This window comes from Taeniopygia guttata, chromosome 15 (genome assembly GCF_048771995.1).
Source record: "Taeniopygia guttata chromosome 15, bTaeGut7.mat, whole genome shotgun sequence".
In the NCBI taxonomy this organism is placed as follows: Eukaryota; Metazoa; Chordata; class Aves; order Passeriformes; family Estrildidae; genus Taeniopygia; species Taeniopygia guttata.
The window spans coordinates 10921873-10943657 of NC_133040.1; the positions used below are offsets into that span (position 1 = coordinate 10921873).

A 21785-nucleotide genomic window follows, 5' to 3' on the forward strand; every position below is an offset into this window, starting at 1 on the left:
GGGAGGAGGAGGTAGGGGAGAGGAAGGAGGAAAAGAGAGGGGTGTTAACATTGGGAAGCCATGTAACAAGGCAGGCTCTTTCCACAGCAATGGTTGTTCTGGTTTCCCTATTTTAGATGGGGGGAAGGGATAGCTGAAGAGCTATTTGCAATCTAACTTCAAAGGCTTTAGTGGCTGGGAAGCTAAGTCATGCATAAAAGGATGGTAGAGTGGCAAGAAAATACCCCCTACAGATAAATTAGTCAGGGAATGTTCTCTGCTTTTCCCAAAGACTTTCATACAGCCTGACTGGCTTTAGCCAGGTAAAGCCCTTTTCAGACACCAGGTTCAGTGATGCAGAGTTCTGGGAACTAACCAGCCAAATCCAACAGAGGAACTGAACAGTCTCTCTGAAAAACAGAAAGGCACTGGTACAGATGCAATGGGCTCCTCTGTCATTTTCTGGCACCTCAGCTATTATTTTGTCCTAAGGTCTATCCACATAAAAAAGATGCAGAGCTCCAGGCAGCATCCCCTTCTCTAAAGATTCAAAGAAAAGCAAGGAATTCCGAAGAAATCACACTGTACACAGAGAACTCATTTCCCAAATGATTCTGCAACACTGTCTTGCTCTTCACACTGGTGTGCAGAAATGCATACACATTTCTAAAGAAGGTACTTTGCAATCAAAGATAAAGGGAACTGGCAACATAAGATCAGAGTCCACCTATAAGTTAAAAAAAAAAAAAACAACCACCCTGCAATAACTGCATGAGCAGAGTACACAGTTCTCTCATAGCTCAGTGCCAGGCAGGAGGTCACATGCCAACCCCTGATCTCACCCTCATACTTAAACCTTAGGTCAAATGGAACCATGAATTCAGATCTTGCTACCAAGAGGGTGATAAGAAAGGAGATAGGCATGGAAAACAGTCTAGCTCACCAGCTGATAGCAGCATGTTGAAGAATAGGTTGTACACATGCTGTATTTAAACAATTCTAATCAGCACAACTAGGCCAGTTTGATACTCTTCCCCTTTTACAGAGTACTATTGTACCCTTGAGTATCTGAAATCATGTGGCTGTCACAGTTAATGGCAGCATTTTCAATGTCCTGTTCAGTCATATCTACATTTCAGTGTGAGTACCAACAGTGGTTTCATTTGTGAGACCTGGATGTCCCCAGCACAAAACCTGTGCAACACTGAGTCTCCTCAGAAGGGAGGACAGAAAAGGAATTTTGGGTCTTGAAGGAGAATGGGCAAAAGGAAGATTATTCAGTCTCATCACTTAAGGCTCTCCTGCTCACTCCCACCTGCCCTCCACACCGCTCTCCTTCCAGCAGCTCTGCTCTAGTCCAGCACCAGCTGTTTGAAAAGAAATATGTATGAAAGAGGAAACACTGTTAATAAGGTCTTTAGGACCTTGTTATCATCCTAACTGCAGTCCTGGTGGCTGCATGGTATGGTTTCAAACAAGGAAACCTGTGGCTTTCTGTTCTGGAGACAGTCACCACCATCACCCCAGACAGGAAAACAGGACATCTGCTGCATTTCTGAATTCCCAGAAAAATTGCTGCAGAGAAGATGGTTCAGACAGCCCACATGATATTGACTGACAAAAGGCATTTACCCACTTTGGACAAAGCCCCCACTGGAGGTGGCACAAATGCTCTGGGTCTGCTGGGACACAGCCTGGAGTGGCCCCAGGGAATGGGAGGCTCAGGAGACACAAACCCTCCCTGGCTGCGAGTCCTTCACAGCACTGACCACAAGCCATGAGTGGCACCCTAATGAGCTTAGCAGCTCCTCATTTTCTGAGCATTACAACACAAACCTAACAAGTCCTTCCCAGCAAAGCAGTAGATGCATTAAAACCCAACTAGACCACAGGAGATGCTTCACTCTGAGGAGCCTATTTCCAGCAGTTGAGTAGATGTTCTTCCCTAAAAGTGAGGGTAAAGCCAGCAAGAAACTGTTCCCCTTTGGTACATTTCTCTTCTCTCTGGATGCAGCTTGAATTTTTCACTGCTTAATTTCCAGCTTAGATTTTTATTCATTTGCTGTACTCAGATTTAACTAAGTGCATGCAGTTAGAGAGGACAGAATCAGGCTCATCAATTGAGGAATGTAACCTATTAATTAAAACAATAACAATATTTTTCTAAGACAAAGAGCAAGAAATACCTCCAAGTTGTCCTTTTCCAAAATCTGCTCAATGAGGGAAATGCAACTTTTTCCCCCTATCACTCCCTTTGGGTGATAAAAACATAATCCTTGTGGCTGCCAGCTGCTGACTGATCCCTTAACAAAAATAATCCCTGTGCAGGACATAACATTTCTCATGGCCTTCAAGAAGACACCAAACTTTTACTATCAAACTAGCCCCACTTTATGCAAAATAAATCGTAAAACCTCAAGTGTTCTAAAGCACCAGAGTGGAAATACCCCTCAGCTGGGCTGCATTCCCAGTGCCATTTGTGCAGGCATAAAATATGCAAAACAGAGAGGAGAGGTAAAGTGTGCCGATTTCCCCACCTGTCCCCTAATTAGCAGGCAGGAGGTCTAAACAAACACATGAAAACACTTTTCACCTAGAACAAAACTCAGCTGTGCACTGCACTGTCACAGGATACTGCACAGGCTCAGGGGTGCAGATGGGTTGAATAATGGATTAGATGTTTGTGGAAGACAGGTCCAGCAGCAGCTACTGAGCTGAGCATTGCCAATCTGCGGGTCAGGAGGGACCCAGGGGAGCTGCTGAGAGGCTGCTGCAAGGCACCCACTGCAGACCCAAAGGAAATAACCCCAACAACACAGACAGCCAAGGAAAGGGAGAGATGTGCCTTTGCCTTGCTTACTCATGAGTTAGTCTGAAGTCTCTCCTGCTCTCTCTTGCAGCAGAGCTGTAACCAAGCTCTTCCACAGGTGACTGCTCAAGTGGAAGGGCAGCATGTCCACGGCAGAGCCCTTCAGGAGCCAGCACCAGGTGATCCATGTTCTGCTCCTCAGACCCACCACTCCAGCTCTCAGGCTCTCCTAGGCTTCCCCATGCTGGTGACACTTCCTTTACTCACTTCTTTACTACCTGCTTTAAAGAGCTTTGCTAAAATGCTTGAGATGAGTGAAGCCCTGCAGAAGCTCACAGCAGCACAGAATCACTACAGCCCATTCTTGAGCAGACAGCTAAACCCCTCTCCATCATACAGCTCTTTATTGGTATTTTTAAAGCAGCATTCCTATTAAACTAGTTAATTAGCTGGAAGCTATAGATGAAGTCTTAAAAGCCAGGTTACTTATTTAAAGAGTTGAGTGAAACAGTTGTGAGAAAGGCACAAAAGCAGGCAAACACAGCTCTGTGCCCATGCATTCCATGCCCTGTTCACAGATCCAGGTGGCCAGCTGGTGAGCATGGGCATCTTTTTATCTTTTAAGCAGTTCTGAAGGAGCAGCTGCTGTGGTGGTTTGCAGCTCATCGTTTATTACTTAGCACAGTTTAGCCTCAGCACCTTTTGAAGCACCAGAGCTGCACAGTGGTCATTATACCGCCAACCACCATCAATACATCTCACTGGACAGGATCCTAAAGTTGTGCCTCACTAACACAATTGCACCATGCAATGCTCTTGATAACAGAGCTCAGTTAAAATTGTAAAAATACTGCAAAAACTGACCCTTCTCTGACTGCAGCATGTGTGCCCCAGCAACAACCCAAGACAAAGTCATGCAACAAGACTTCCTCAAGCTGAAGCCTGAACATCCAACCCAGCCGGGTTCACAACTGACTGCTGGTGTCTGGCAGCCAGGCTGGGTGCCCCTGCATGATGCCATCTCCCAGGGAATTTAAAGCAACCCCAGCATCAGGACACCATCCTCCATCAGGGCTCTGCTGGGCTGCCCCTTGCCACCAAACCCTCACCACCTGCCTGCTTCTCACCGACCTAGAACACACCTCAGCTTTGCAAACCCATCTGCTGTTGCCACTTTCCTGAGGTAATTTAGGAGATGCATCCCACCTGACACTATATTAACAAGCAAATAAATTTGTTGAGATTCCCTTGTCAAAATTAATCCCTTCACACACGTCTCCATGGCATACATTCCACCGGTAGATTGCCCTTTATGTATTACTGCAATTTGAATAATTTTATGCAGTATGAAGGATTTTCATATTTTCCAAGTATTCCTTTTTCCTGACAATAGCAAAATGCTTGTAGCACCATGATAACAGTTGCTCACATTTATCTGCATCCTTCAAAGGCAATATTTCAATTATCTGCACTGGAAACTCTCAGCCACATCTGCCGACCAAAATGCCACATTTGGCAACTGCTTAGCAACAAGGACTGGAAACAGTCCCCAGAGCCACGTGCCAACATCACACCAGCTCCCCCTTCTACCAAACAACACTGCTATCACCTCAAATAAGTATATTTTGTTCTGCCTGGGATACACAAGGCACCAGAAATAACAAGCTCCTTTGGGAAAAGGGAAATGTGGAAAAAAGCCGCCTGCTTCAGCAATCCCTCTCCAGGCTCCACAGGGAATGTCTCCCTGGTGTGTGCAACACATGTTGATCCTGCAACACAGGAGGAGAACAGGCCGCTTGGACGTAACATTAAACTGTGTCTGCTCACTGCCAAGCACAGTTCTTGTGGAAAAAATCTGGATGTAAGAGAGCAACTCCCACCCCACGTCACCCACAAAAGCAGCAGACATCAGATTCCTGGATCAGGACAGCAAAAAGGCCCAGGAAAAACAAAACCCCATCCATCCTTGGTGTCACCCACCCTACACCATGCTCAGTCCTCTTCTTCCTAAGGCTCTGTGCCATTGCACTCAGTGGCACAGGGAATCTGGGCAGCAGCGAGCCTGAGGACATCCAACCTTAAATGCCTGAAGGCATAGGGAAGAAGGTGAGACAGGAAGGACTCAACCTTGGCAAGACCATCTTTGTTTCTCCTCCTCTTCCCCTCCTCACCATTCTCAGAGCCTTTTTCTTAACTATCTCCCTGACTTACTGCCTAATACTGAGAGAGACTGGCCAAAAACTCAGGTGAGCTGGTCAAAGGTGTGTGGTAATTGCACTTCGCACACTGTTATCGACTCCACAGAAAGACACAGTCCAAACACAGCCCTTCGGAGCAGCCAGCAGCTCCAAACACCACCAAAAAGTGCCGAAGTTGAGGGAAAACTGCAAGGTGAGCTCCAGCTGTCTGATCCCTGTGCAGAAAAGCCTCCCAGGCACGGGCACTGCTGCCAGCTCAGTGTCCGGGCGGTTTCAGTTCTGGCGCAGGCGGTGCCCTCCGTGCTCAGCCACTGCCGGAGCCCAAGCCACCAACAACTTCCTCTACTCAAACTGCTCCTAGAGAAATACCCTGCAGCAGCCAGAGGAGCAAACCTATTCCACCTATTCCAGCCTGGAGAGAAATGAGAAGCCTCAATCTGCTGCCTTGCTATTTCCACTTCATGAAGCCTGTCTGCACTGCTGGAAATGTGTGAAAGCAGATGCTGACCTTATTTTAGCACTATGCAAATAAAAAAACATTTTAACTTCTTTTTTTTCCTTTACCATTTTCTTTCATCTTTGTTTTTTTAAATATTTTGTTCTTAGGAGCACAAAATGTGAGCAATCTTTTTGTCATGATGAATGGGCATTTCCAAAAGCAAGCACTGCACTTTCATAATAAATCCTAAGACAGCAGTAACATGTCTGGGTCAAAGGAGCCCTCGTGGCCAGGTATGTGATGCACAGAGCTAATGATCTCACAAGTTTCATTTTGAGTTCTGCCCCATCTTCACTAGGTACAAACAAGTACCCCAAACTGAAAATTAAAATTAACAAAAGGGGGGTGGCAAAGTCATGGGCCTTAAAATTGATGCAGTATGGAAAAAACATTCTACTGATTAACTGTATCTATTTAGAGGACTCCAGGAAAGGCACCAGCCAGCAGAAATTTGAATAAGAGCTCGTCTGCTCAGTGCTCTGTGTCAGACACAGACACATATAGAACACAGCGGCTGCTCCGGCATCTTCACAACCAGACCCAGAAATTAGTGCTGTTCTGGCGGCTGCCAGCACAATATGTTAACAGCAATTATTTTCTCAATATTTCTACTGATTACCTAACACACTGGCACGTTTTCTCAGTGTCACTGCATGTTGCAACACACGCCGCCATCCAGTAACTTGTCTGCATTCCCTTGGTCACTTTTCACAGCCATCAGATGCGAAATGCAACTGGAATGATAATGGGTTGGAGAAACTGTGAGGAAAATGTGTCACTTCAGTGTGAGGCTTCACAGCCTGCATTTATGACATCTGAACATTCAATATCATCACTGCTAAATCCTGAGTGCTGTAAAGAATAGGAAGAGCTCTGCAAGCAGCAAAAGGAAGATGGCCAATGGCTCTCTAACTGTGGATGGTCTGCAGAGCTCAGATTTGCAGATATTATTCCACTCTAAGTTATGTGCTATGCTTAAACACTGTAATTTGGATCTAACTTTCCAGTGCAGGGGCATCTACAGATTACACAAACACAAAATAAACAATGCTCTACCTATTAACAAGCAGTTCAAGTATACACAGCCAGGTTCTGCCAGGAACTGAAAATTTACAAGAAGTCACTGGTGGAGAAACAGAACAAACTGAGCTAGTGGTGAGAGTATTGTCAGGAACACTGATTTATAAAAAGGAATGGCAATGTCAATTCTATCAGGTATGCAAAATGAAAAAGCCTCAAAGCCTTGGCCTGGTGTGAGAGCAAAAGAACCACTCAGCCTCCCAACCACAGCCTGCTTTCTATTTTTCAGTTACACTCCAGAGCATTTCACCATTTCCAGCTCTGTTATCAACCAGAGACACGTTCTCTCACTCTACTGGAGTTGTTTGGTATCCAAAAAATCCAAACCACAAACAGTCAAATGTTTTTCCATTCAGGTTTCCTTCCCCCAACAAGCATACACGCATGAGGGGTGTATCATCAGGAATGCCAGGTGGATCCTATGCAACACTGCTCTGAAAAAGTGATGGTAAAAACTGACACTGGGCTTGTTACCTCTTGCTCCTTCCTCTACTGAACATTTGTCTGGTCAAGCTCTCTGCTCTGCTAACCACTCTGCAAGCACTCCAAGAATCACATCAGAGCCAAATACAAAAAGTCAAAAGTGAAATACAACTTTGCAAAAACGAACAGACTCCTCTGCTTCATATAAATTTTTGTAGGAGCAGCAGGTTGTCATGTGGCAAATGAATCAGTGTACAAGAAAGCAGTCCCTGCCTGTGGTCTTCCAGCATCAATTCTAAAAAAAACGTAAAATAACAACCTGCACTTCCCATTGCTGTGGGAGCCTGGACATCCTTGCCTTGGTCAGGTTATTTAGGAACTGACCCTCAGCATCTCCAGGAGGATGCAGGGCTTGCAGTCCTGCCCCAGCCTGCTCCCTCCTCAGGACTCAGTGGCTGAAAAGATCACTGAGCTCTCAAAGGGGCCAGTGGGCCACTGTAGCATCACATTTAAATCACCTTTTGAGGGATTTGTGTGCTGCCTTTCTCTACTGAACAAGCTTAAACTCCACAAGATCCCCAGAAGTCCCTGTGGCTTCTCACTGCTGCTGTGCATGGGTCAGGGAGGGCAGAACTGAACCCACAGCTTAAGCAGTTCACTCTCATTTTAATTTCACAGGTTTGGCATGGCTGGTGTAATTCACATGTAAAACCACAGCAGTCATCCAAATCTCTGCTGCCTGGGCATTGGCTGGCTGCATTTCTGGAAATTCATGGTCATAACATGATACCTATTTTTTGAGTTTCCATTAGGAACCGGTTCTGTCAGGCATGATCACATTTGCAAGAGCTCAGGAGGCAGGAAAATTTGAAAAAGTGTTTATGAGACTGGGTATAAATCACAGCTCTCAGGTTTTTCTCCCTTTTTCAATTAAAAGGTTACATTCAGAGCAACCATTTCCCCCATCTACTCTCCCCATCTCCCTCCAGAAATGATAAATCCCACTCCAGCTGTAAACTGGATCCCAGGTGTACCCATATATATTATATATACTAACAGCTACCAATGGGCATAAGGACTCTTGCACAGTTACTGTGGAAACGAAGGTATCAAATTTCCTGGCTCTTAAGGATCTACCTTCTCAACCCTAATGTGCATTTACCTTGAATAAATCACTTCTGAGCTCTTCAGCCCAGAGACATCCCTCAGTAGAGCAAGATTGGGTTCATCTTTAGGAGGCTCTGTGTAACTCATCATCAATGTCCCAGGGGCTGCCTCCAACCCACACAATCCATGGGTGGGAGCAGGGTACAGGAAGAGAACATCCTCCTGCAGGCAGGAGTTGCTCCTGCCCAGCTCAGCTCCAAAGGGCATCAACTGTGCCTGGGGCAACTACTGCAGGTACTGCTAGCACCAAAATCCTCAACAGCTCCTCTCACTGCCTGGACAACACCTGGGCTCTGCTTTGTCTCACCAGCTTGAAAACCTAAAGGCTGAATTTGGCTCTGCAGGAATGGGCAATCATTTACCAGCTACTGAAACGATGCCCAGTCTGGATGGGGATGCAGCAGCATGGAGCCACATAAGACACGAGGCAGTGTCTTGAGGGGAATGTCATCACATCCTGCTAAGGTTCCAGAGGGACAATATGACACTTCAACAAAAATTTCTTCCAGTTCTGGCCATGACCACACAAGAACCCAAAGATTCTTCAATACAAAGGGCAAATTCAGCCCAGATGTAACCTCGGGGACTTCAGCAGTGCTTATTGCAGGGCTGAGCCTGACCCACCTTGTTTGTCAGTAAGCACAGCTGGGAAATTCTCCCTGGGCAGCTGTGAGAGGAGCCACTGCATCCACACAGCTTGTCCCATGGATGCTGATGCTGTCCTGCAAGCGGTACCTCAGCACCCAGCACAGCATTCAAAACACTCCCAACAGCCGTGTGAGACAGCTGATGACAGCAGTGGCTTTCAGGGTCTCTAGGGCTGTTGAGCACTGTGTAACTTCCAGTTCACTCCCCAACCCATTTGCTAAAAATCCCAGCAAACAGCAGGAGAACTGCTCTCACCTCATTCATGCTTCAGGATCTTTATTTTTATGATGATCTTTGGCATTTTTAAGGTGCCCCTCCCACCTCGGTAACTCAGTGCTTAGTCAAACTACCAGGAGGACAGGAGACTGCTGATCCCTCAATTAAAAAGTGCTTTTGTACTTATAAGTCTGGGAAAATACCATTGTCAACTATACAGTCTTCCTATTACTGGCTATGCACACAAACTGATACATTCATAACCTGAAACATGAAAGGTATCATCAATATACAACAAAGTGACTTGCTGCAATCCTGTCACCCCCTCCAGCACAAAGGCAGGGCCTCTTCCTGCCACAAGCCAAGCCAAAACAAGACCTGGCTCAGATGGGATGTCAAAACATCAAACTGTATGTACTTAACCTTTGCACTTCCGAAACAGCAAAAATCCTGTGAAAAGAAATTATTACAATTCTTTCCTTTTTATCTTCTCAAGTACATAGGCAGGAAAGTTTGTACATTGCTCCTTCAAAAATTTCCCTCGTATAGCAATGCAGCTCAGCTTTTTTTCTTTCATTTTTTCTTTGCCATCTTCTAGTTTCTTGAAAAAGCCCTCCCTGCCCCGCCTTCCTGTCTGGTAGATTGTTCTTTTTGGAAAGGATCCTTCTCCTCCCCTTACCTCATACTGCCCAAATCCCACTGGTCCCCTTCTCAGCCTGGTCCCTTGGCTAAGCTTAGCTGGACTTTCTCTGCAGACCTTAATCACTGCTCTGAGATTAGCCAGGTTAGGTGTTGCAGACAGATGCAGAGCCCTTCCTCTCCCACACCCAAAATCCCTGCCAAACTCTGGCTTAGGAGTATCACACCGGATCTTGAAATCAAACTCCAGGGTTTTGCATGATAAATCAGAGCATTTTCTGGGCTTGGCTGTACCTCCTTTACTTATGGCAAGTCTGGAGTGGTTAATCTGCCTGATGATTTGACAGCACTTCACCTATAGAACAGATTTTACTGTATCAGCAATCACTGACAAAAATCATGCTTGTTTTGATGGGAAACAGGAGGAGGTCCTTTCAAAGCACTGATCACCTCAGGAAAAACTTCCTTGTGACTTTACTGGCATCCTCATGAATCCTGTGATTTTCCCAGCTAAAGCACACACCCAAAGAGAGCTGGCCTGGGGCTGCTCTGACCCTTGAAGGGCCAAATATTAAGTAAATAAGTTCAAACTCTCTGCCCTTTATTGCTTCCTTATGATACTTAATGAGCCTCCCTACACTAAGATATCACTCCTGCTCTGCTCCTCAAGCCACACAGTCACAAGAAATATTTGTGTCTGCCTTCCCTCTGTTTTGCTGGAGGATTCTCTAAAGGACTGGAGTAGAATAGTGGTATCACAATAGGCTGAAGCTGGAGGTTCAGCTTTCCAGCCCTTACACAGACTCAATGCCCCTCTCTAACTCAGTTGGAAAGCTGCAGCTCAAATTTCAGCCTATGTTAAGTCACTGTTCAGCTCTGCTCCTTCAGCAAAAGAAAGGGAAGCCAGAAGAGCTTTTTCTAAAGCAAAAATCTGTGTAGGGAGAAGGGTGGGGAAAGGAAGCAAAAACACATGGAGATCATTTTTTCTACATCACAAGGAGCAATGAAAAGCACAGGCAACTTTTCAAACATGTCAGAAGAGTTAGGCACGATTTGTAACCAAGAGGAAGTTTGAATAAACAGCTCCAACAACAAACATCAACTTTTTTGGGGGAAGGAGACAAATAAAGCAGCAATGACCTGCATGGAGACCCTGCTACCACCCTTCTTCTGACTTCTGCAGAGGACTGAGGAACTTACATAATTTTGTATCGCAGAACCTTTGATGTGAACTTCCGACACCAGCAGCTCATTAAGGAGGAAAAAAAGATTTAACACGGGCTTTAACATCAGCACGCTGCTGCCCCATATCACAGACCACAATATCACATCCCAGCCAGTCCCCCAGATCCAGTGTCAGCTACAGAAGTGCCTGACCCCACACACCACGCTGGCACCTGCCCATCTTCCTAAACACTCAGAATTGGCTACAACCCACTTGCATGAGTGCAAGGACAGCAGATACAAACCTAGAAATGCAAGGAGATGAGGGATGTCTTCCTCACTGTTTTTTAGTCAAACTAACAGTATCCCCTCTTAAGCCTGCCAGACCGGAGCTTAAGGAATCAAAACTCCATTCCTAATTAACACATCATCAGGCCCCACCAGCCAGGGACTTGTCTCCCAAGAGGGGAGCCTGGGCCAGCCTGGATGATGAATGAGAACTCAAGCAGCTGAACTGTTTCAAATGCTAAACTGGCAACTGCAAGGACAAGCAGGTTTGGAAAGGCATGCAGGAAAAAACAAAATATCCAGCACAGTCACATTGTTTTCAGTATTTAGACGTGCACTGTGTTACTGCTGCAGAGCTTTCCCTCCAGTGAAGAAGCATCCTGCAAAGCCCATGGCTACTGGAGCAGCTCCTCTCCCAAAATGCAGCCACTACCTTGGTGAAAACCTCACAACTGCAAACCACTGGAGGGAAACCCATTCTGCCAGCTTAACCCCAATAAACTTTCATGAGTAAATTAAATTGATCTGCCATACTTGGGACATTTACGCAAGACCAGCCCTCTTGACTGCAGCATTCTTGCACACCAGGGACAGCAGTTTCATCTGCTTGCATGACCATTATAAACATTGAGGAGAAAGGTCTGGCATTCGCAAAGATCTGTATTTTGACTGTTCCTTGACACAGCACAATAGGACCAACACATCCACTGCAGTGATACTCACATTTGTTGCAACAGACACACTATGCAACATAATTCCTGTCTGCTGGCACCACTCCACACTGTTCAGCATTTGCTCTCTCTCCCCCTTCAGCCACAAATGCCCCGGTAGAGGCAACAATCTCCACTCTATTATTGGAAGACTCAGTGGAGCACATCCCCCACAAGTCAACGACCTCCCCCTTTTGAACACTCCCTCCCTCCCAAGAAAAGTGAGTATTAAAACCCAACAACTGTCTCCTGTTGGAACCAAATGGCAGGAATAGCTGGAGAGCTTTCAAACACCCTGTATACTCTATACTTTGGTGCAACATGAAAGCCCGTTAAGCAAGTGCATGTCTGCATACACACCCCTGCTCAGGGACCACAGCAATGGCAGAAAGTGCTCCATTAACTCCTCTAGTGGCTTAAGTGTCTGTCAACACTCAGGACATTCACACAGCCTGAGCACTGGCCAAACTTTGGTGGCTTGTGCAGTCCTTGAGCTCTCCTGAAGCTATAAATTGCACCAGGCTGGTATTATAAATAAAGAAAGCTGGAGACTGCAAATTGATTGAGACCATTACTTTGTGTCACATCTAACTCATTTCCAGCTGGCTCGAGTCAAAGGAAAAGCCACCAGAAACCCCACGCTCTGACGACATAAAGACAAGTGCAATTCCCCACCCTGTCCAGCTCTGGGGACACATGCAAAGCTTCATAACTCAGTTCCAGTTCACTTACCTCGTCCATTTTTTCCGATGTTGGAGTCTGGTCACCAGGCACCATTTCTTTAACCTCCGAGGTCTCAATTTTGGAGGTCCTGCTCAGCTGATCAATGGGAGTCATGCTGGCCTCCGATGTCCCCCGGGAATTCTGACTCAGAGAAGCTGTGCCAGGTATGGGCTCATCATCGTCAGAGTCAGGTAAGGGTGTGGGGCTGATGTCCTCCAAGCCTGTGCTGGAAGGGCGCGAGGAAGGCGTCTGACCCCTGAAACCAGGCTGAGAGTTCGAACCGTATGTTGGGATGGGGGAGAGCTGGGAAGAAGAGGAGGAAATAGGGCTACCTTCCATTCGGATCTCATTATCTGAGTCATGCTCGTTAAGAAAGGGTAATTTTGTTCTCTGCTCTTTTAAGAGCATCTCAATCCTTGAGTCTAAACTGTTATGCTGCATCTCAGTCTCCATGGTGGGGGTGCCAGGGGTCTCGCTCCTCTCCGGAGTCTGAGAGAAGGATGCTGTGCTCGGTTCTGGAACAGAGTTCGAGTCGGGCAAGGGCGGAGGCTCCTCCGGTTTCTCCTTCACTGGGACAAAATCGATGCTCGGGGCAGCGCTGCTTTCCACAACCATCTCGGTGGGAGGCGGTGCAGGTCTCCGGTACTCTGTCTCCCGGGAAGTTTGGGGAAACGGCTGCTCATCAGATTGGGGAAAAACAGCTGGTGCTTGATAGGGGGAGAAGGCAGATTTATAGCTAGAAGAACTAGAGTGGCTCAGGGGAGGAGTGTGAGAGAACTGAACTGGCTCCTGCTGATGGGATTTGAATGTACTAAACTGATGCTCGGTGCCTCGGAACACCCCTGCCGAGTTGTGCATGTAGTGGTGTCCGGGGCGACGGTTGTACGCATCCGTAAATTTCGTCTCATGTCTCCTGGGTTTGTACCCACTGTCCTGCCCAAAATGGTACACAGGCGTGGTCTGTCGGCTGGAGTAGGTGGAATCCTGGGAGAACGGAGTCCCCAGGCGCGGGGTGTGGGGTGTTCCTTGGGACTGTGGGGTGAATTGGCTGTAGGAGTTTGGGGTGTCTTGCCGGCAGCTGGAATAGGCAGTGTCATGGGAAAAGGGCGTGCTGCTGTTTGGGGTAACGGAGGATCCTGCGGAAGAAAGGGAACTGTCCTTCAAGCGCTTCAGGGAGTCCGTCAACTGCAACAACACAACAGAGAAAAGCACCTCAATACAAACTTCTATAACAATATTTGTCTAATCTGTTTGGATTTCATAGGAGTTGAGCACCCAAGTGTTTGTGATGATTTCCATGGCAAAAAAATAAATAGGTTACAGCATCCCTGAAAGCACAAACCATTATCCATTGCTAACAGTCTCCTTTGATTTAAAAGAAAAAGTCGGGCAAAGAGTAACTTGTCTGCAAGGGGAGGAAGAAGAAAGCAGATACAAGTTTCCCTCCTAAACTACGCCCAAGAGCGTCAGGTGAACAGGAGACTTCCACACCACTTTTAGCTGGAAGAGTTCCATTTTCTAGCAACAATGTAATGCTTGTCTAAACTGCAAACAGGAAAGAAAATAGGAAAAGTCTGAGATGTGAAATTGTCAATTTACCTTTTTTTTGGTGAACAAATCAAAACAGACAAATGAGTGAACTGCCAGCCGGCACCCAAACCTATGCAGCAGAGCTGGCCCACCATCCTCCCTACCACTCATCTGTAACGAGGAGAAGGCTACACATAAAAAAGTACAAAAAGTTCTCAACTGCCAGAAAAACACCATTTTAAAGCTTTTCACAAAGTCAAATGCTCAGAGTGCTATTGATTATGGTGTTTGAAACTGAAACCCTACAAACCTACAGAGCAGCCAAGTAACTGCTCTGCAACTCACTTCACAGGCACGTTCAGGGGGTTTCTAGGAGCAGCCCTTCTCCAGCTCAGACTCTGCTGAGTCATAACAGTGCCACACTTATCATCAGCTCCAGAATCAATTTTCCATAATGCAAAGCAGGAGCTCAATGAGAATCCTCCTGGTAGCAAGAGAAGATGGCCTGAGCTCCAGTTGCCTAAAAGCACATCAGGATAGTCAACTGGTGAGACCTCTTAAGCACAGGAAGGCAGAAATTCGTAAAATGACCTGCTTATTACATGCCAGCACTATCAAAGTCAAGCTGAACTCTCACCTGCCTGCTATGTTCATACATCTCACCCACTCAGTAGTGTGAACTTGCCCTCAGTTTGACCATGAACAGAAAGACATCAAGAAAATTTCTTCCTCAACTGTCCTAAAACCCACAGAAACAAGCAGGAAGCACGTGGCTGGTTCTTAACAACATCCACACTGCTCCACCTTTAGTATAGATGTGCTGTGGAGTGTTTTTCAGTGGGGTTTGTGTATGGCCTGGTGGCAGGGATTGCAGAACTGTCAGATCTTTGCTGCTCCGCATGAGAGGAGGAGCAAATGTCAGGAGTAATTTACTGAACTACAACAGCAAATAAGTTTGTTGCCAGATCCTAGTGTCAAAACCATGATGCAAACAGTTAAAAGTTACTCACAAAGCAATAATTCTGGTGGTAATTGGGAAAAAATCAATTCAGGACAATAATATAACACATGAACACAATTCTAGAGAAGGAATCTTAAGAATAATTACAGGAGGGATTGCTTTGGGTGATACCATCAATTAAGGGTTTTGCTGTTAACCCTGAAAAAAAGATTAAGAACAAATCTGCCCATTTTTATTTGAGATGTGGTAGTAGCAGAAATGAGCAGTCAAGATCTACTCATAGCAGGGGTCCCAGAAAAATCATTACCTGTCTCCTTCCTGCCTTTAAAAGCACCTTGCTGGGAGGTAAGGAAGAACCAACCTCTTTTATGATTTTGTTAAAAGGATACCGGGGTTTTGCCTTGCTGCTGTTGGGGTGCTTTGGTAGGAGGACACTTTTCCTTTTTTCAGATCAATGGGATTTTCATGTTCAATGTACAGCTATTACCTATCCTGAGAACACTTGATTACAGAATTAATGAAATCATGACGTTTTAAAAAGTCGTATGAGTAGAGAGAAGGGAAAAAAAAATCTTTTCTGAATCTCTTTCAAATTTGATGCCTTAAAATCAGTTCTTAAGTCACAATGAGAAGCCAAAGTACATTTAGACAAGCCAAAGAGGCAGATGACTTCACACAAACAGGCTTCCCTTCCCCCTTGGCCCTCTCATCCCAGTGGGGTTTGCAGGGAAGCAGGTAATCGTGCAAAGCCACGGAGAGAATTGTGCCCTAAATATCAAGGGACACCTGGAAGCCTGCAGGAATTCTGTCCACTGCTTTTATTAAAAGCTGATTCTAGCAACTAATTAAGATTCTGGAAAATTGATGCCACTATTGAAGCTCAGACACCTTCCACCTCTTAGCCTTTAAGCAAGGCTGAAGTCCGTGCATGCTGAGGATTACACACCGCAGACGCCAGGCCAAATGTACCACTGTAAATCACTCCCCTGACTTCAAGGGAAAAATCTCATCTCAGGGACAGATCTGATCCAGTCCTAACTGCAGGAATTTCTAATGTTAATAGGGCACATTCTGTTGGTTCTGTAGGCATTTGGCACTCAGAAACACAAAAAGCATTTCCCGTGCAAAGCAGGCACACATCAGCCACATGCTCCACGTTCAGAGGTACATTTGCTATGGCAATTATGAGCAAGTTCTATTTAAATGTGAATTAATAACATCCATTGGAACTACAGCAAGACACAAATCAAGATAAATTAAAAATGTTAAAATGCTAATGTTAACATTTGGGATTTTCTGTGAAGTTTTTCTTTAAGAAAAGACAAGCACACCTACCTGGAGAGCTTCGTTCCCAGTTGGGGACACGTCCTGTTCGGTGCCTACAGGGAGGGTCTGAGGAGTGTAAAGACCATTAACCAGCAGTTCATAGAATCTCATGCGGGTTTCACCTGCACAGACCACAATGCAAGAGTTGATTAAAAAGAAATACCACAATCCATGTAAAAATACACATTCTTGACATTCACATGACCCTGCTACCACTCCCAGCCCACTCCAGCCATGCAAGAGAGAAGCAGTTATCACCTCAGAGCTCACAGGGATCATTTTAAAATAATCTGCTGGGCAAGTGAAGTCAGACACTCCCTTCTCCAGCCAAGACAAGGAGGTTTCTAAATCCTTTTTCCTCTTCTCAGCCTCCTTGGCAACTCTGCTCCTTACCATGCTTTCTGGAGTGCAGCCGTTTCCCTCCTCTCCAAAGTGCCAAGCAAAGCTTGCAGATTTGAGAAGTGAAACTCTCACCCAAGGGAGAAGCCTCTGCCAACACCCAGAGCCACTTCAGAAAGCTCTCCCTACACACCTCGTTCATAAGAACTCCCTGTTACTAATGCAAACACAATGCATGGCAATGCTGAGGACAAAACCGTTAATGCTGTCTTTCCAAAAAGACACCAATGAATCCTTTTTTTCTCCCTGGTTTAAGGAGAACTCAGTGACATCCTTCGAAGAATAAAGCCAGAGAAGCAAACTGTCCCATATAGCATTACTGAGCCTCAGCCTTTTCATTCCTAACGTCTACAAAGACCCAGTTTCTTAATATTGAATTTTTCATTACTACAAAAACTTAATCCTACTTATTTTGCAGTCTGTAAGAAATCTGTCATCAGCTTCAAAGACAACAGAATCAGACCCTGAAACTGTCTGAATTTTGCCCTGAGAGATAAAGAATATACAGAAAAATGGACAGACCAGGCACCTGAGTCCAGAAAATTAATTCAAGCAATACCTCCCCAAAACCAGGACTATTTTTATGAGAAAGTTCTGCAGGATCAAACCTCATATTCCCTGTGAATCACCCCATTCAATTAAAAAACAAAGCAACCCTTAGCACAATTCTGTCCTGAAAAATACTTATTTATCTTGCACAAATGCTACAGATGAAGTTATTTGGGTATCAAATCTCATTTCACAAAGTCCTGAGCCTCATCCTCAACTATGTAAACTGTTTAAGTCCAATTAAAGTCGTGACAAAATAGATCTCTTCACTGCAAGAGTCTGAAGATAAGCTTGAAATATTAACACACACCACCCACACATGACACTACAATGCCACAGACATGGAAGTGTTAGGCTTATTTTCACTTGTTCTTAAAAGATATAAAGTCATTGTTACATAGTTCTTCCTGGATCCCAAACATAATGCAGGAAAAGTTACAGTTTCAAATGGGCTTATGACTGTGAAATTATTCCTAGCTATTGCTCTAAGACAGGTAATTACTAGTTGTGTCCATTCTGTAGATGGATAAACTAAGCAGAGAAGTTTCTTTAAACAACCCTGTCTCAGATAGGAGTCTGGATTCATTAGTTTCAGATTCCCAGGCCTGTGCTCACACCAGACAGATAAAAATTACACTTTCACTCGTAATATTTATTTTGCTACACTGTGAAAACAAAGTTTTTAACCAACCATTCACTGTCTTGCAAAGCAGAATACTGGAAAGAAACGGTGAAAATGATACATATATATTTTAAGTATGCCCTAACCTGCTAATGCTATTTTAGGAACACCATTTTTACTTGATTCTGACAGATTATAGCACACTGACAGTCCTTCTCTTTTAGAACGAAAGAGAAGCAACTGTGCAAAAAAAAATACATTAGGAGCATAAAGCTGGCAAACAAAACAGCAATGCAATTTGAAACAGACTTCAGTATTTTCTCCCAGGAAACAAAAGCATAACCCCCCCCCCTCATTTCCCTGATGTGCTACAAACTTTTTGGAACAGCTGCCTGGTCAAGACTTGCAGCATAGTTTAATAAACGGAGGAGAATACGAAGGAAGACAGTATAATCAGCTTGTTTAAAATGATTGTCATAAATACATCCATCACTTACAAAACAGCTTTAGTTTATATTATTAAATCTGCAAATGGTTAATTTGTCCTTAAATGTGATTTTTACCTTCAAATTTCAAAGCAAGGGAAGGAGCCTGTCTGTAAAAATTATTGATACTAGAATTTCAAAGTACACACATGTAAGGTCAAGCCTAGCTCCCAATAGAAAATATTATACTGCTACTGTGATTTTTCTTCTAATAGTGGTCAGTAGTGTTAATAAACATCCTGCTCTACTCTATCACATGTGGCACACCAAATGCTGTGTTGGTTGTGCACTAAACTGTTGAAACAAAAATATCAGCATTTTTAAGAAAATGGTGTTAGCAATATCTTTTTCCCAAGAAAGAGTGCAGCAAACCAGTCTTAAACTAGAAATGCCACCTTTAGAATGTAGAAATACAATCAGCAACTGATCCACACCTCCTCAGTTTTAGACATTTTCTAAAATTCAGGCAGATTTTAGCAAAGCCCTTTCACTAGCACACTGGAAGGAGAGAGAACAGACCAAATGCAATGCCTTCACACTTGCAGAAACTTTATTTGGCTTCTGAGGGCTCGGGAGTGGGGCTGGGAGCTGGTTCCTCCAGTACAGGGAGCTGCTGTCGCTTTAAGAGCCAGTCTCACACTTATACACTCGCACACACTGACAAGTGCTGCGTGTGCACTCTGCTGTGCCAGCCCCCAGCCCGCTCTAAGTATCAATGAAATGCCAGGCACGCAGGAGACAGCACCCAGCCCCACTGCTGCCACCGGAATCCACAGATTTGAGTCCCAGGACTTGCCCAAAAATCCCAAGTTTGCAAAACGCAGGTGCCACCGGGTCCAGCAGCCCTAGCAGGTGGCTGAGAGGGACCAGCCTGGGGCAGGGAGGTGGGGGACATGAGAGGGTAGCAAGCAGGGACAGGGACGGGCAGGGGAGAGGCAGGATGGCAGCATTTTGCAAATTACAGGGCTGTCTCTTAGCAACAGACAACACATTTGGCTCCACGTGACTCGCCCAGGCCCCAGACACCAGACCCGCTGCCGGCTCCCTTCGTATTTTTAATCACCAGGTCCCTGCCCTATGCAACAGCCCCTCTGGTGGGAGTGGGACAGGCAGAGGCTCTGCAAACCCCAAAGACATGAGGCTCAAATGTGCCCCCCCTCACCTTTTGTATCCAGCTCCACGTGGATGATGTTGCCCATGACAGAAGTGTTGTGAAGGTGCTGCACAGCCTCCCGGGCACCCTTGACAGTGGCAAAGATGACTTTGGCAATGCCCAGGTGCTTCTTGTTCTTGGGGTTGTAGAGAATCTCTACCTCTTCCACTTCGCCGTATTTCTTGCACATGTCGGCCAAAAAGTTTTCACGGATGTTGTCGTTCAGCTTGGCAAAGGTAACCTGCTTGGGAGGCACTGGCCCCACATAAAATTCATCAATCTGGAAACGAGCACAACGTGGGGAACGATAAAAATTATCGGCATTGTTAATGAGTGCAGGGGAGGGACCTAAGGATGGCACGGGAGGGAGGGGGTTAAACCATCCTGCAAACTTTGGGGTGGAAAAAAAAACCTCCAAGGCTCTGGGTGAACCTCGGAGCTGAGCAGAGGCTCTGCCGCTGCAGCCATTCATTGGAACCGGCTCCTTTCTGGGCTACAAAGATGCATTTTGAGCAGTACTGTCAGCGGAGAGCTCCCCCCATCACTGCCCCCCGCCCCAGAAGCCCCAGCTCCAAAACCTTCAAGTGATCTCGTTAGACAGATACATTGATTTCTTGTTATCCTCATAGAAGAGGATTATTGTTAAACAGTTTGCTAAATAACAATGTTAATATAAATATGACTGTCACTTCAACGGTCCATTAAACTATTTGGAACTCAGGCTTCACTCCCAGATAAACAAGTTTCCAAAGCTAAAGCCAAAAGTCAGGGCAGTACCTTGAATTTGGGGACAGACAGCTCCAACTCCTTAGTTTTGGTCCATATTCGCCCTATTCTGGGATCCCTGACACAATCCACAGGAGCGATCCCCGAGTTCTGGGAGAAGGAGGAGGAGGAAGAGGAGGGGAGAAAACATAGAAACAGCAATAACAAGACTTGAAATTTAAGACAAAAATAAAAGAAAAAATAAATCCCGAGGAAGCACGGGCTGTCTCAAGGGAAGGGGAAAGCGCACACACACACACGTGTCAAATTGCAATACTGCTGGGAAATGCACACAGATTGGAAACACAGAAAAAAGCCGCAGGTTTGTGCTCCTGACAGTTGAATACACAGTGTCAGGTGGCTGTAACTTTGGTGGCTGTGCGTGTCCCCCCCCAGACCCCCCCTCCCACACACATGCGCTACGGCGAGGATTTCCACGACCCGGAGGGACCCCCAGCCCCCAACACGCCGGTAAGACAGAGGATGGTGGGGGGAAGCACGACACAATGGGGGAAACCCGGGAGCCCCCCACTCACCGGCATGCTGAAATGTTGCCCATCGTAACGGTAGAGTTTGTGCTGTCCTTTTTTCAGAGCCGGGTCAATAATCAACTTGTAACTTCTCCAATGGTGATTTCTTTTCTCGACAGAAGTGCTGGCTTGCGTGCTGTTCTCCATTCCGTTGATCCAACCTGAACGCGGGGGGGGGGGGGGGGGGGAAAGAGAGAAAGGGGTAAGGGGAAAAGAAAGAAAAAGCACACTAAAAACCATAAAGTTAAAAAAAATATTCAACAAAGACATCTTCGTTTCGGTGTGGGTTTTTTTTTTTTTTTTTTTTTTTTTTTAACGAGCCGCCCGATCTACACACCCAGGCAGGGAGGAAATCCACCGCGAAACGAGCCCCAAAATGGGGGAATTGCCAACTGGGTCCCCCCCCTCCACCCCAAGCAGACAAGAGGCAGAGAGGGAGGAGGAGGAGAGGAGAAGGGAAAGGGAAAGAAAAAAAAAAAAAAAAGAAGACGAAGAAAAAAAAAGACCCAATCTCACTTGAACTCTGCTTTTTGCCATGATCTTCAGGGTGCTTGGCTTTTTCCCCCGCCTTGGTCTCTCGGAAAGACATCGCGCTGGGCGGCCGATCGTCTCCGGGCGGCGAAAGGCGAGCTCCCGTCTCACATGGGGCCGGTTACCGGCGCGGGCTGCCCGCCAGGCTCCTGCCTCCCGTTTTCGCGAGCCACCACATATTGTGTGTGTGCTCGCTGCTGGCGGCGGCCGGGATCCCACAATACACCGCTGCGAGCGCCGCGAACGCCTAACCGCGCTCCGCCGCCTGCACATTCACGGCGGCCGCGCCGCGCAGCCCCCGGCCCGCGGCCGCCCGCCGCCGCCCCGCCGCCGCCGAGCGCCGCCGCATGGGCCGCCACCGGGACGCGCGGGTTTTTTTTCCCTCCCCGCC

The 21785-nt window shown here is 46.1% G+C and overlaps 1 protein-coding gene across 1 annotated transcript in view; it reads right to left on the minus strand.

The window, feature by feature from the left end:
- The window catches only part of SETD1B (SET domain containing 1B, histone lysine methyltransferase), a 48073-nt gene extending 26404 nt beyond the window's left edge, over positions 1-21669 (minus strand). The window contains exons 1-6 of the mRNA XM_002193936.7: positions 21380-21669; positions 20870-21024; positions 20346-20444; positions 19578-19848; positions 16370-16482; positions 12553-13728 (exon numbers count right to left, since the gene is read on the minus strand). Coding sequence (XP_002193972.5) covers positions 12553-13728; positions 16370-16482; positions 19578-19848; positions 20346-20444; positions 20870-21024; positions 21380-21452 — 1887 coding nt within the window. The 5' untranslated portion in view covers positions 21453-21669. The remainder of the gene's footprint in view (positions 1-12552; positions 13729-16369; positions 16483-19577; positions 19849-20345; positions 20445-20869; positions 21025-21379) is intronic.
- Between the last annotated feature and the right edge of the window lie 116 nt (positions 21670-21785).